This window comes from Doryrhamphus excisus, linkage group LG11 (assembly GCF_037039965.1).
Source record: "Doryrhamphus excisus strain RoL-2023G ecotype Guam linkage group LG11, RoL_Dexc_Guam_v1.1, whole genome shotgun sequence".
Lineage (NCBI taxonomy): Eukaryota > Metazoa > Chordata > Actinopteri > Syngnathiformes > Syngnathidae > Doryrhamphus > Doryrhamphus excisus.
In genome coordinates, this window is record NC_136367.1 from 10,740,147 (window position 1) to 10,756,169 (window position 16,023).

Genomic DNA, 16,023 nt, shown 5'->3' on the forward strand with positions numbered 1-16,023 from the left:
TGCTTAGCGACCCTGTCCCCCAATAAATGATCAGGTTTGAACATTTTCAAAAGGTGCTGCCACCCGCGTCGGCCACAAATTGTCTTTTTAAAAAATTAAAACTAACAATAAAAAGGTTAATGCTGCACGCTTAAATAACATTCTGTGCCACTCCAGGAGGAAAGAACTGTGACACAAAGAACTACGTTTAAAAAAGAAGGAGCTGGAAAAATCACGTTAAATAAAAAAAATCTGAACATGTTTCAAAAGTGTGAGCCACAAAGGAAGGCCAGTGTGGTTCGAGTGTTGCACACACGACTGATGACAGGATGGGGCGGGGCTAACAGCCAATGGTGGGCGGGTCAGTTCATCTCTTCCTGCGACAGGTGCGCTTGTGGTCAGCATGCCAGTGCTCCTGCTGACACTTGATGGAGCAGTAGGAGGTGTTCCAGCAGCAGTGGTACATGGCCTCCTCCTCGCAGTTGTAACACTGATGCACACACACACACGTAAATAAGATGGGCAGGGGACAGTGGAAGGGGCAGAGGCGGGGCGGCGTACTCACCCACTGCTTCTTCTTGGTCTGCGAGATGAGTTGTTTGTGTTGGCTCACGAGCTTCTTGACCTCCTCCACCAGCTCCTCTTTGCACTTGTCCTTCACCTGCTTGCACTTCCTGTCCATCTCCGCCTGAGCCCCGCCAACCGCCTTGCTCACCGCCTGCCGCTTCTCCTCCTCCATCTCGGCACGCAACTTTGCCAACCCAAGAAGCAGGTTAAAAGATTGTCCACTTGAACGTTTGATCAAGCTGAAGAGTCACCTTCTCCAGAGCTTCCCGGACCACTCGCTCCGTCTCCCTCTTGTTGTCGGCCTTCATCATCTCCAGGACCTTGGTGTACTTCTCGTGGCACATGTTCTGGCAGGCGCCGTCGGAGGCGGTCTGCGTGCCGCGGTGCAGCGTACGAGGCGACCCCCCGTTGGTCTTCCTGGTCTGCGTGGACACAGACAGCTTCTCGGGCTGCGGCGGCGCCGACGACACAGGGATCTCCTGACTGGAGCTCACTGCCTCCATCTCAGGCTCTGGGTCCTGATAGAGAGACAGGGTGGGGGTGGGGTCAGAGACATGCTGATGGATGTGCTCATTCAAAGGAGACCACTGATGATGATGATGATTATTATTATGATATCAAGAAGCAAACATACGCTGGCTTCTTCTTTGAGCTCCACCTGCTGAGCTCGACGACTTTTCTTGGCTTTTGGCTCCTGGCTGCTTTTCATCTGGCAGGAGACAACATGTGCTTGTGTGGGTTCATTGTGGTGCTCAAAATCTGGATACAACCAATGTTGTAATGTCTGTACGTCACATGATAGTTTCTTCACTAAGCAAACATAGCAATCGTCCCCACTGACCTGTCGGACCAGCTCATTGCTGGTGGATGAGATGCTGGACTCGGCCTCGTCGTTCCGCTCCGGCTGCTCCGTCCTCCCGCTGTCGCTCTCGTCCTGCGACGCCTTCCGCTGGCTCTGCTGGCCGCTGTCCTCCAGCTTGGTTTTCCAGAAGCGGCCCTCCTTCAGGAAGCGCTGGTAGACCTCCAGCTCCTCGCAGGCCTTCTTCCAGCCGCTGCTACGCTTCACCTGGAGCTGCTGCACGCTCACCTTGATGTCCTGGATGTTGTCTGAGGGGATCCATGCCCTGGAGACCACCAGGACAAGCTTTTACAAGTCCACTGTCATGAGACACTTTCACTAGGTGATGCCTTAAATACAGAGGAACCTCAGGTTTGGGGATGAAGCCGTTCTAAAAGGTTAGTCTTAAAGCATCAAAACTGAAGCAATTTTTCCCACAGGAAACTATGAAAATCCTATGAAGCCATTCTAGACACCCTAAAGCAGGGGTCTCAAACACCTGGCCCGCGGGCAAAATGTGGCCCGCAGGACACTAGTTTGAGGCCCCCGCCTTGATATGAAAGTTTAATGTTTGATATGGATGCTGTATGGTATCATGTACCCAGAAAAAATTATTACGTTTGATTAATGTTCATGTTAAAGGTTAAATAACTGTTAATAGTTATCCTCCCTATCCGTGTGGAAGTGGTAAGTTTTTAAATTTAAATTTAAAGGAAATAACTTGAAGGCTACCGTTTAGGTCGCTAGCTCTCTAGTTTGTGAGTTAGCATGTGTCTCAAGACCCTGCAATTGCGCAATATGTTGTAAATAAAAAGAGTATAAATGTGACTATAGTCGTGTTTTGTCATGTCTACAGGGCTCTAATAATGCTTTGTTCATTTTAATCTGAAAAAAATTTGTCTACCCACCAATTATATGTGGTTTCTTAAGTTTTTATTATTTGCCATTTTATTATTATTATTATATTTATTTATTTATTACAACACAACACGTCACACTGCCATGACGTTCTTTGGCTTCATCCGTCAGCAGTCACCAAAGCAAAGCAAAGCGCCTGTCCAGTTTAAGGTACTCATGATGTCCCTCTGGTGGCCAGGCAGCCATGGCGAGCCCTTTGCCAATGAACTGCATTATGGGATATTGTTGTATCTTGTATATTTGGGATATTACTGTATATTTTGGAATATTATTGAAGTTCCTAGCTATCTTAAGGTGTTGAGTTGCTGCGTGATGATTATACCCTAATGACAGTGTGGGTCAGACTACGTATTATGCAGAGTAATTATCTCCTGCAATTTCTGATTGGTTCACCACCTTGTTCTCACTTTTTAATAGCTCATAATTGGCTCCTGCCTGGTTTCACAGACTTGTGCGCTCCACAATATGTCATGACATGTTCAGTGTGGCTTATTTTTATATACAAATACGTTTTTCTCTCTATATTTAGTGCTCCTTAAAAACTGGTCCATCTTATACACCGGAAATTACGATACATCCATTCTCATCTTCGGCCGTGGTAAGCTATGGAGTATGCGTGACAATCGTTTCGCCGGCAACCCAGGCGCTCACGTAAAGAGACTTACTGTAACCGGTTGCTAGGGTTGCGTTAGCCAGTGCATGTCGTTGGAATTGATGAATTCAACCTAATCTAATCTTTACCAATGATTCTTAGGACGCTACCTCCGATGGAGCCGCATCGCTGGCTGGTCAAACCGGATATCTGGTCACATTGGTTTATTATTATTACACAACCCTAGTGTTCTGTGTGAAAAGCAAATGAAGACATGCAAACCTCTGGTGTTGGTGCCCAAAGAAGCGCACGTCCACCTGGTTGTCTTCTCTCTGCAGGACTTTGGCGGGCCAATAGCCAAAGCCTTTCATCTTGGCCCAGACCAGGTCATGACTTGGACTCTATAGGACCACAGACACCAAAGACTCAGTTGACATTTCAATCTGATGAGATTCAGATATAAGAGTTGAAGTTTGAGTAGTTGTATTTACACAGGGGTAACAGAACCAGTTGTCAGGGCGAGCGTTGGACAGGTAGAAACAGTTCTTACACAGCAGCAACTCGTTCAGCTGAAAGAAGCATAAGCTAAATGTCATCCACAATCATCATTTTGCTTCTTATGATTGACATGTTGGTGAGAAGTGTACCTCATGACAGGTGTCGCTAAAGAGCAGTCGTGCAATCTCAGCCTGGTCGCTGTGAACTTTGCACACAAGAAACAGATCATTCAAATGACTGGTGCACAACAACAAAAATAAATTTATTTGACGGAATAAAGCTGCCATGATGTATGGAGAACACACCTCCATACAAGATGGCCGTGTTGTGAACAATTAGTTGGGCATCGGCTTTGAACTCCTCAAAGTTCTTGTATTTCCCCTCAGACAGATTCTGGAGACAAAGAAGTTAAGTTAAGAAGGCATTAGTCCTGTCACAAGATCAAATTATTATTTTAATAATAATTGTGCTCCAAAGTATCGTCGATATTCAATATTATCCAAAAAATGTTTCCATTCATTTTAGTTATTAGAGGCGTCATTCACATCTGAACCACTAGTGTACCATGTACCGACATTTGCGCAACAAATATGCGGCTCCACACTGGTTAGCATATAGGCCAGTCAGGAGATCAGGAAGACCTGGGTTCGATTCTCCACTTGGGCATGTCTGTGCGGCGTTTGCATGTCATCCACATTCCAAAAACATGCATGACATGGACAGACTAATGTGAGGTATGAATGGGATTGTTTGTATATATGTGCCCTGTGATTGGCTGGCGTCCAGTCCAGGATGTACCCCACCTCTCGCCTAAAGTCAGCTGGGATAGGCTCTGTGAATACAAGGAGCTCACGGAGCTGACTAACTGCAGCTAGGGTAGAACTTGTAGCCCCGCGTCCACAATGAGGCTGAATGAGATGAGAGCCCACTCTCTCCGTTCATTCCACTTATAGAAATAATGCGCACAGATGCATACATGCATATCAATTTATCGAGGATATAATTATCAACGTGTTTTTTATGTTCTCAATCGCTTGATAAGCCGATTTATCCATCGTCCTGACAGGCCTACATGGCCTCAACTGGACACATGCTACCTCCTGGATGTTGGAGACATCCAGCGCAGTGTGGATCAGTCGTCTATACATGGGATGCTTGGTGTCCTTGCCCTTCTTGTTCAGGTCGACGGCCTGGGAGGATAAAGAATAGATCAGGACTTACATTAGACACATTAAAGAATAGATCAGGACTTAGATTAGACACGTTCATTTAAGAGACTCATAAAGAGACTTTTGGGGATTCTGACATGAAGGCATGTATCGCTCTTCTCAGCAAGCAGCTGCTGCGGGCCCTTTCCCCATCTATAAATATGTACATCTTGTTTGGGACTTTAAAAAATGACAACAGCAGGAAGTTGTTTTCTTTCCATGTTGCATGTTAACATGTTTCGCAAATTATGAAATAAAAAAAGAAGACTATGTGGTGATTCTCACCCTCTCCTTCATTCGCTGGACGATGAAGCGCAGATATTTGCACATCTCCTGTTTATTCAGGTTCTTCTTTTTACTCCCCTGTGGACGCATTACAAATTTTTTTCGGACATGACTAAACGCAACGCCAGCCACGCTTGTACGGAACAGGCTCGAACCCACCCTGCAGACCACACACTGCCAATGAGAGCCAGCGTCTCGAGGCCTGCCCTCCTCCGACAGACACTTGAGGTGGAACACTCGAAAGCAGTTGTCGCACGGCAGCACGTCACCCGGCAGGTGACACTGGAAGCAGTACCAGTCGTGGCTCTCCGCCTCCCACTCCTGTGGAGGACACACAGCAGAGCAGATGTTTGCGTGACCCCCCTCCCCAACCTGACAAACACAGCAGGGGAGGAAGAGAAGAAAAAACACCAAATCATCTTTAGTTTAAAGAACTTGGGAAGAAAATATTTCATAGGCTATTATTACTACAGACTGTAAAAATAACATGCAATGCAAAAATGTCCTGCAGCAAGCTCCTCTATCTGGACCACAAACATTCATGTTTCTTTTTCATTCTATTTAATGAATAAATATTTTACAAATGTGTTGGGCCAAGAAAAAAAAAAAGGGGGGGGATCTTGGTCTCAAGCTGTCGCAGGTCCAATCCTCCCACACACAATCTGGACTGAGGAGGCGGGCAACAGATGATGACTGTGGTAAAAGTCGCACCAAGCTTCCTCTTGATGGGAGCTCTTGTTGACCATCTAAGCTCGACTTAAAGAAGACTGCACTTCTAGCAATGGAAGGCTGCCACTAATTTATATTTCATGGTAAATGATAGGAGAAGAATATTCAAACTTTAGATCAATGAGGAGTTCTCTAGACATGCTCCTTGGGGACTGTGGGATTGACTTACTACTTGGAGTCAACTGTGATCAAGAGCCAGGACGAAAACAACAAAAAAGCATCCTATAGCCAACAAGAAGACTTGTTGGAGGCATTGAGAAGCTCTGCTGTGTAGCGTCAAGCCTGGACGCGCTGCGAGCCAAGTCGATTCATTGGCTGGGTGGTGACACAACAACTCCAGATTGTTACCTCCTGGCTCCTCACACACCCTGAGACTCCTCATGCATATAGCATCATCATATATCAATGTGTCATAAACATCTGCTCTCATACTGCCTTCTCTGCACGGCCCGTTGAACACAGAAGCATTGAGTCTTCTTGGTGTTTCATCTCTTGTGGAGAATGTAGTTGAGAGACGAGGAGACACGACGGTCTTTGAATGTGACGCAAGTGTCAGACAAAACCTCCCCTCTCCAGTAATGAGTCATGAAAGTAGATTTACAACACTGAAAGAGACTGACTACCCGTTCAGAAATGGATGGCAACGTTTGGGTGAAGACTAAGTAGAAAGAGAAGTGTTGGTGCAGTGAAGCAGGAAGGTGTTCATTTATTACTGTCAAAGCACATCAACATGTCAACTGTTCAGGCATGCATCATTTGAAGTTGCCCTCTGTTTGGACACACACACACACACACACACACACACACATAAATGAACAGGTATTGCTTCAAAGACGCTGCAAAAGTTAGATTCAATCCAAATGTGACTGGAGGCACGGGTTTTCCAAGTCTTTTCCGAGTCTAATTTAAATGTCATGACCGGCAGGGTGGGCACACTAATGTTGTCTGTTTGAAGAGTAAATATTCCCCAGGTCAGCACAAGGACACAGCACTCACCAGCTGGATTGAATCCACCTGCAGGGGGGGTGTGAGGGGCTGACCTGAGTTTAGGCAGTGATCTCGCACAAACATTCACACAGTGACTGCCACTCGGTGACAAACAGTGGCAGGTAGAAAGAAAACCACACGACCACGCACCCGTGGCTGCCACCCTCACTCCCCACTTTTAGTAACCCAACAACAGGAAGAGGAAAGGACACAGGCATGCAAGACAGAAGTGGAGAACACAGTAGAGTACTTCTGAGAACTTGTGAAAATGCTACCAAGGCACAGCTATGGCTAAGCTACACCGTGTCTCTTTAAAGCCCCGTTTCCACCAAGCAGTACACTTCCACTTGGGAATGCAATAAGCACAGTGGTGTGAAATGGTGTTTGTTGTTTGTACGTTTGTCACACTTAAATGTTTCAGATCAACCTAATTCAAATATCAGTCAATGACAACACAATTTAACACAAAATACAGTTTTTAAACTAAACTTTTTATTATTAAGGGATAAAAATATATCCAAACCTACATGGCCCTGTGTGGAAAAAGTGGTTTGCCCCCTAAACCTAATAACTGGGTGGGTCACCCTTAGCAGCAACAACAGCAATCGTATGGAGGACCAAAACTGCCAAAATAATAAATAAATAAAAGGTGGAAATAAAAACAAAAATGAAAAAAAAAATCAAAAAATTAAATACAAAAAAATAAATACAAATGGAAATAAACAAAAATAATTTTTTTTAAATTTTTGAATCTTGTTTTTTATTTTTGTATTTATTTTTGCTTTTATTTATTTATTTATGTATATATTTTTTGATTTTTGATTTTATTTCCATTTATATTTATTTTTTGTATTTAATTTTTTGATTTTTTTTTCATTTTTGTTTTTATTTTCACTTTTATTTATTTATTATTTTGGCAGTTTTGGTCCTCATAGAAATGCAGAAGGAAAAACTATTCAAATGAGGGGGCGGTCCTAAGTGTGTCTTGGGTTGAACTGTTCGCCTATTGGTTGATCGACATGTGAGTGCGAAAATCGACTAGGTATGCCTGCAAACGGCCACAGCAAGAGGAAGTATACATTTACCGGGACAATAATGGCGGGGTCCACCAGGAAGTCGGTGTCCGAGCTTCTCAGGGACGCTGCCAATCGTTTGGATGATTTGGAACGTGGTAAGTATGAAACAGCTGATGTGTTACGCTTTTACTTAATTCCAGTTCAGGTGTGTTGACTCTTTCTTTACTTTCTGCTTTCACAAGCTTCAACTTCGGACGAATCGGACGAGAGTGGTGTGGTGACTTCCTCTTGCTGTGGCTGTTTGCAGGCATACCTAGTCGATTTTCACACTCACATGTCAATCAACCAATAGGTGAACAGTTCAACCTAAGACACACTTAGGACCGCCCCCTCATTTGAATAGTTTTTCCTTCTGCATTTCTGAGGACCAAAACTGCCAAAATAATAAATAAATAAATAAATGTGAAAATAAAAACCAAAATGGAAAAAAATAAAAAAAATTAAATACAAATGGAAATAAAACAAAAATAAAAATATATATACATAAATAAATAAATAAAAGCAAAAATAAATACAAAAATAAAAAACAAGATTCAAAAATTTAAAAAAAATATTTTTGTTTTTATTTGCATTTATATTTATTTTTTTGTATTTAATTTTTTCTTTTTTTCAATTTTGTTTTTATTTCCACTTTTATTTATTTATTTATTATTTTGGCAGTTTTGGTCCTCCATACAATCGAGCACTTGCAATGAGTCTCTTACAGCGGTGAAGAAAATAATTTTGGCCCCCCTTATCTAATTCAGCTACATTGGAGGTTTTTCCGGCATGACCCCCTTTTTAAGGTTATACCAGAGCATCTCAATAGGGTTTAGGTCAGGACTTTCCCTAGGCCACTTCAAAGTCTTCCTCAGCCATTGAGAGGTGGACTTGCTGGGGTGTTTTGGAGCAATTCCTGCTGCAGAACCCAAGTTGGTTTCAGCTTGAGGTCACAGACATATATTCTCCTTCAGATTTTTTTTTTGGTAGGCAGCAGAATTCACAGTTATATTAATTACAGCCAGTTTTCCAGGTCTTGAAGCAGCAAAACAGCCTAGACCATCACACTACCACCACCATACCTTATTGCTGGTATAATGTAGGGCTCCAACAATTATTTGGATAATTCGAATACCCCGATTACAAAAAGTAGTCAAGGGTTTTCCACATTTGGAATAATTGCTTACGTCACCAAGGAGAAGGAAGTGAAAGAAGGAAGTGGGTGTTTGAAAACGCGGGAAGAGTGGCAAGAGAACGAAGGACAGGGAAAATTGGAAGTTCCAGCAATTGGAACACCATGACGTGTATCAGTTTAACGCCGAGCTTGGCGGTCGCTTGGCGGTTGCGGTTGCTGCAATGAAATCCCCGCGTTTGCTGGTGTTGCTGATCAATAAAACAACTCAGCGGTAAGATAAAAACACCTTCCACTATTGCCACTCGTCGTATTTGAGGCTGCTATGTTGTGTGGAAAAGTGACTTTTTGGTTGCGCCGTTCATGCCATGAAGTTATTTTTCTCATGGACTTGCTAGTTCATTTATTATTGCCTGACTGAGTGACTAGTGGTGTCATTGGCTATATATGGTATAATGTTATTTTGCATTACTTAACGCCAGATGTAATGGGACAAACACCTTCCAAAAAGCTCTACTGTTGTTTCATCAGACGACAGAGTCTGGTTTTCGGCAGTCAAATCTGGTTCTTGGGACATGGAATGTCACTTCTCTGGTGAGGAAGGAGAACTTGTGCGAGAGGTTGAGAGACATTCTGACTAGATATAGTCGGACTCACCTCGACCCACAGTTTGGATTCTAGAACCAAACTCCTCAAGAGGGGCTGGACTTTGTTCTACTCTGGAGTTTGAGAAGGGGTCCTGACTGTTCAGGATGGTGTGACCGGTGTGAGGAAGGGCCTTCCTGATCTGAACCCATGTGGTGTGATGGTAATGGACTTGAGTGCGAACCACAGTTTGTCCATAACCAACACCATGTTCGAACATACGAATGCCCATAAGTGGAGACACTTATGTGCATTACACCTGAGGCTACAGGTCTATCATCAACTTTGTAATAGTATCATCAGACCTGGGTCCACAGGTTCTACTGCTGATTGCTAGAGAATGGAAAAGGGTAGAAAAAAAACTTTGATAAAAGACAAGAGTCTAATATTTCTTTTGGTATGTTCCATGTTTACATAGCCTGAGAACACAATATTTTGTTAGCCTTGAAAGATAAGCCTCAAAAATGATCTGTACTGCATGTTTAGTCGTTGAGATTGAATGAATTAGTAATAAAAAGTTTAATTAAAGACTGGATTTTGTATTCATTTGTGTTTACTAACATTTTAACATTTTTAACATGGTTAACATTTAAATACTGTCTGTTTGATTATCTGAAATATTTAAGTGTGACAAATGTGGAAAAAAACAGGAAGGAAACCAAGGAATCAGGAAGCGATCACACACCTTTTCACAGCACAGTACAATTAAAGAATACTCTAATATTTGTCATACTTAAGACGCGCTGCTGTGTAATGATTGGTGGACAGAAAATTGTCATTTCCAAAATGGGAATAAGACAAAATACAAAAGGAAAGGTTTCCTCTATTGTTGTTCTTTCTTTACTTACACCGGGGTTGTCCAAAGCTTTGCATGTGGCAGTTAGAAAATGTGTGTGCTATACACATTATACACAAATGTGTTTGCTCCTGCATGGCGGGCTCTAGATTCAGAAAACATGTAAACACGCTAAAGGCAACCCATGAAGATATGCTAATTAGTCATAAATCAGTGTTTCCCATACGGTCACACTACAAATCTGTTTGGACAGTTATAAACAGATTTGGTGCAACCTGTTTGGCCCTCAAACACTCTAGGGCACACCTGGTCTGCCAGAGAATAAGAAGACATAGCAGGAGAGACAAGTGTTGTCAACTTAGTGACTCTGTCGTCACTGTGCTACTGACCTTGTGGATTCTGCCTACACACACACAAGACACGTCAGCATTTACAACTGGACTCGACCGCTTAGTGGAAACGTGGCTTAGGACACACTTAAGGCAGACTTGATTTCAACTTGCACTTTTTTTTTAAACCTCTACCTCTCTTCTCCAAATAGAGGCACGTCTGTGCGTGAGTAGTGAGCATGTATTTCATCAAGATCCGGATCACTTCAATAGGAAAGGTGCAACGCAGTGATGGACCTTATACTGTCATATCTCATCACAACAGGTTGCCATTATCATGTCTTCTCAGTCCAATGGAAGAAAATGCCAATTCAAGTTCTGGTGTAGACTTTTTATTTGCCAGACAGGTACACCTGTCTTTCATTTCCAATTCTAATTTCGTCCAAAATCCAACAAGCGCTCCATTTAGAGCATGGCTCAGAATGCAACCAGCGTGAGGACATTCCGTCAAATCCATGACTGCGCTGCGTGCAGCAGAACAAACTTCTCCCTTGGAGACGTTAGTTGAAAGGGGACAGGTCAAATGACGGACAGTAATGATGCAACTTACCTTGCTTCCCTCTGCTTGAGGCTCCTGTGGTGGCAATGATTCAGAGAACAGTCAACTTTTAATGTGTGATGTTAACACCGCAAAAGTGGGGTCACACGGGTGACGTGTTTATCCACATATGCGGTGTGTTTCAGGTGGTAAAAAGAAGTACACAAATTGGAAATTGGAGCAGCCTTTGTGTGATGTTATGACATCGTTGGCCTTGAAATGCAGCCTCCAAAGAATGCTGTCCTCATGTGCGATACATCTAAGATGTCGTTTTATAGCTTACAGTAGTGGAAAGTTTGGGGATCTGCCGACATTATTGAGAGTGACAGTGGACTCACCATCTCGTCACCAGGCAGCCAGTAGCCCTCCTGCTCGATGCCAGCCTTGGAGCCCTTGCAGCCAACAGTCAGTGTCTCCACCACCAGGCCGTCCTTCACGGCCAAGCTCAGCTGTCTGGCCGTCTCCTTGGGGTGCATGCTGAACACACGGCTCAGGTACCTGGCGGGAAAAACATACACTGAGGAACGTGTGGGTGTAGATTAGAGTTTAAGAAAGACAAATATAAACAGGCCGTCTCAGATTGTGTGAATGGACCATTAACTTCTTTCTTAGATCAGTTCCTGTTGCAGGTCACCTTCCCCTGACTAAAAGAGTTAATCATTCTCCTCCTGCCTCCTCTTCGCCACAAAGAACATCTGCTGGAATTAAGCAGCAGCAAGACAGTGGTGGGTGGGGTTCTGGTGGCGGGGTTGCTTAACATTGCCATGACAACAGCCTCTACTCTCTTCTCTGCTCTGTTCTGTTTGAACGTGCTAAGTGATTCATCTGGTCAGGAATGATTGCAAAGAGATCGCCAGTGTGCAGAAATCATATTCAGTGCCAGCATAAGCACATGTAATTTGGATTCTTTTCAAGACGACAGGCAGCGAGCACAGATCATATTCAGTGCCGGCATTTGCACACACAATTTAGATTCTTTTCAAGATGACAGGCAGGTTTCAGCCTCTCCTCAATAAAGACAACTTGTATTTTTATGGCTCCACCCTAGTGAACAACAGGTCTTAAGCATCATGGTGTCACTCTGTTGTTGACTGAGCTCAAACATAATTGATGAATCCATGTCTTTGGGAACACAAACAACTTATAAACAGCAGTGAAAACAAGCATCCGATAGCTTGTGGCGTGGTCATTTGAAATGTCGGGTGTCACACAACAAAGTCAGACTTGTGTGCAGTAGTGAAAGTGTGTTAGTGCATGAAGATGTGTGCTACACTCAGGTCACATCAGGTGTCATCAATGAATAATGGGCTCTCAATGTAAAGCGCTGTGGGTGTCACAAAATGGCGCTTAATTAATTCAGTAAATTACTAATTATCATCATTGCTGACATCACATGTCAACAAGACAATTAGCTACAACAGAGAAGTGGAAATGCTCATCTTGTGTTTAAGTGACGTCTGCACCCATCGTGGAAGCCTGGAAGGTCCACCTACTTGGAGATACGGTCCATGTTGGCGATTTGCTTCTGGTTGCGGATGACCTCGATGGCAGCCCACACGTACTGGACCACTTTGGGGTCCGCCTGTCTCTTCTTCGCCACACGTGACATTACTTCCTTATTCATCTCAACTGTGGGGAGCAGGTGGGAAAAAATGAGCGCTCAGTTTAGCGAGCATCAAATAATTTACTTTCTCCATACACACAAATTTAAAAGATATGTTTGATACCAACCCTGCTTCACTTCCTTCAATGCGACTTCAAACATTGCCAGTTACTATGATGGCCACAGTTGGACCCTCTAACAGTATTTCCATGTAGTATACAAGATAGTGATGGAGTTGTAGTGATGTACGCTACACAAATGTCACAGAAAATCAAACACATAGAGCTTCAAAGCCTCTAAACAGGAGTGGAGTTCATGATTCTGAAAAATTGAAATCCAATTTCATGTGGTCCTCGTCTGGAGCAAGCGTGAACGTGTCGCTTTCATAAACACAGCCAACAGCAAGAAGCAGAATGCTGCTTGGAGCGTACTTTTTATGTGCTGGAAAATGCATTGATCCAAAACAACTGTGAACTAATAAAGACACTGAGAGGGTCTGTTCATGTTTTTCCAGAGAGAAGTGCATGCCATTTAAGAAAAATTAACCACACTGGGTTAAAGCGGGTAAGTCTTGTTGTGAGGTAAGAGGCTACAATCAAAAAATGTCTGTTTCATATTATAGCTGAGCTGTCATGTAATACTTGATGTAATCATTTGAATAAGTGGAAACTTTCTTAGGGATGAATATAAAAACAAGAATGATAATGTACCATCCAGGAAGTTGTGTGCTGTTAAAAGTTCTGTGTTGTCTGGTTGTGAAGGTCAGGCTGAGTGCTTGTGTGTGTCTGTGGGGATGCATGTGTGGCGACTATGTTTGCCGATATTCTTGAAGCTACAATTGCTGATATTCCTTTGACATAGTAGAGCAACAAACGTCTGGTGTCACAATTGTATATGTATCAGCAGATATCCAAATTCTGGTGTCGTGGTTGCAGTGTGCAGTGATGTACACTTACAGTTTGACGCTCTCATTTCCAAACACAGCTCTTAATAGATGACCTAACCAATCAGCAGGTGCACTGGAGACATTATAGGTCTTATGCCATTGTAATTTCTCATCTTAATCAGACACTTGTTTTGATATTTTGGACAATGGATAAATTAAATTAAAACCTCAGCGAAATGAAGTCATCAAAATATGACAGAGAGCAGTGGTGTGATGCAGTGCAGGTTAGGATTGGAGGGCAAGGACTAGCTGTGGCTGGGATGCTGTCGGGGTGTAGCTGGTATATATCACCAGGAAGCTCACACTACATGATGGTGGTCTTCAATCAATTAAGCAGCATGTGGCACTAATTAAGCAGCAGACAGACGGGATGAACACACACAGAAGAATTCCCTAGAAGACGCTAATGAAGCAGACATCATTCCTCAGGCTGTCACTCACGCATGACACCTCACTTGACCTGCTGACTGCTCTTTCGTAACCAGCGGAATGTTCTTGTACAAGGAGTAACTGTTTGGTGTTTAAGGTGTTGTTGCGCCCTAAATGCAGTGAATGTGTCCACAAAGAGATGGCCGTGGTAGGCCACGAACACTGGCATTTACACACAAGCTGTAGCTAGGAGCTAGCATGCTAATTGACGTTCAATACAAAGCTTGACAAAGAGAGAGTTAGCTTCTCCAGCAGATGTCAAACAAACTGAAATGACTTCAACTGCCGGTTAAACAGCAACGACATGTCAATCCAACCTTTTTTGGGATTTTCTGGCGACATACAAAGAGAGATTGGAGTTCATTTAGTTAGCCATGCTAAAATATTGTGACGTTGCTCCGTCTAGCTAGCCAACTTTACATTCTAGCCAGTTTACAAAGCGACATAAACGTTCAGTTACGTCGTTAATTGTGTGTGGCTTTTTGGCAGTGTCGACGTGAACAAATAGTGATTTGTCTCTGCAAGCACCAGGTTTGTTTTGAAGGGCGCCATGTTGGCGGTTCTCCATGACCCGATAGTAGCTGCAGCTAACCGCTAATATCTCTGGACTGACTGGTCGCTTTACAGCCGAATAAAGCCACGACTCACCTCCAGCACGGTGTCGCTAACACACAACGTTGAACACAGTCCACGAGGAACGAGCGCAAGACAGTTTACATCCGTGTCGGCCGGGCTGGGGTGGGCGAGGCTGCGGGCGGCGGTGTGTATCCAGCCGGCCACAGTGGAGGAGCTCTGGGCTGAGAGGTAAACAGAGCACCGTGGCAGCCCTTGCGGTGGAGCTGGTGTACTGCACCCCACACGAGGGACTCGTTATATCGTCACGTTTCACAACTAGTGACGATTTATCTACTGTACTGTACTCTACTGTACTATTCGTGGGTGTTATTAATGTATTACACTTTGCTGTTGACATCTGCGTATGTTGTAGCAGTTTATGTTGGTTTTATCGACATAACCACAAACGTGCAAACATCAGAAATGCTTTTTTATACAGGAATGTGACCACTGATAGTTCATTTCAATGTTTCAATGCCATAGCAGCACATCGTAGCAGTTCCCAGTTTCTTGGGAAGGTGAAGTATGCTCTCTTTACCACCAGAGGGCGCACAAGCCCAATTCTATGAACACATCATCAGTGTGCACAGAAAGACTGAGAGGAAAGCAACATTTTTTTAAAACGTGATTGTTCCTTGTGTTTGATTATAATTTTGGGGCTAATTACTAATTACTGCACTGGTGCTGAAATCTCCTTTGTAGCTGAATACTGAAGTATGTTGCTGTTGAGCAGGTACCTGTATGGAATCTGGGATGCTGTGATTAACTAAAGATACATTGAAATTGAACCCTCCGAGGGATTTGCCACTTCCAGTTTAATGTAATGGTAATGGTAATGGCAATGGTTTTATTTCGTTTGAACATACATCAGATTACAATTGAGTGCATCCCATAATCAGTTCCCAGTTCCACATGTCCAAAAGGAGTAGGAAGAAGCAAAGCTTATTAAATCCTACCCCTCCATCTGGTACTTTTACAATCAGTAACCGTTACATTTGTTCACTTCCTGCTTTCTTAATATAGTTTAAGGTTTTTTTTTTTTTGTCACATACCAAAGTACAAGGTGATATGAGCATCCAATGCCATAATGGGTACCATAGTAAATGTCAATATAGTGATATTGTCACGCCCTGTGTGGGTTCCTAAGTGACAGTTTGGGTTTGAGTTACCTTCTTTGGCTTTGGTTTCCGTTTTGAACTCTTTTTGTATTGGACTTCCTCTTTTGCCCCGTCTTCCTTAGTTGGCATGGTCACCCACACCCGTCCCTAATTTGT

General features: G+C 43.4%; 1 protein-coding gene across 2 annotated transcripts; it reads right to left on the reverse strand.

Annotated features, from left to right (window-relative positions):
* Positions 1-216: 216 nt before the first annotated feature.
* zmynd11 (zinc finger, MYND-type containing 11) lies at positions 217-14,949 on the reverse strand. 2 transcript variants are annotated; one of them, XM_058087649.2, is made up of 16 exons: positions 14,783-14,949; positions 12,650-12,785; positions 11,495-11,654; positions 11,169-11,192; positions 5,045-5,206; positions 4,886-4,963; positions 4,490-4,582; positions 3,698-3,785; positions 3,542-3,597; positions 3,386-3,463; positions 3,177-3,295; positions 1,388-1,670; positions 1,181-1,255; positions 798-1,064; positions 545-730; positions 217-469 (listed from the first exon to the last, which is right to left on the reverse strand). In XM_058087649.2, the coding sequence occupies exons 2-16, from the start codon at positions 12,778-12,780 to the stop codon at positions 347-349; spliced, it is 1,923 nt and encodes a 640-aa protein (XP_057943632.2). In that variant the 5' UTR covers positions 12,781-12,785; positions 14,783-14,949; the 3' UTR covers positions 217-346. The 2 variants fall into 2 exon arrangements, with proteins under 2 accessions (XP_057943632.2, XP_057943548.2); XM_058087565.2 differs by having other exon boundaries at positions 5,045-5,257.
* Positions 14,950-16,023: the final 1,074 nt, after the last annotated feature.

What these genes read in the sequence shown, in the direction of transcription:
- zmynd11 (XM_058087565.2), bottom strand. Translation starts at nt 12,780, where the DNA reads ATGAATAAGGAAGTAATGTCACGTGTGGCGAAGAAGAGACAGGCGGAC. An exon ending in AACATGGACCGTATCTCCAA is followed by an intron (nt 11,655 to 12,649) that starts GTAGGTGGACCT and finishes TTTTCCCGCCAG; the next exon opens with GTACCTGAGCCGTGTGTTCA. An exon ending in GGCAGTGTGTGGTCTGCAGG is followed by an intron (nt 4,964 to 5,044) that starts GTGGGTTCGAGC and finishes ATGCGTCCACAG; the next exon opens with GGGAGTAAAAAGAAGAACCT.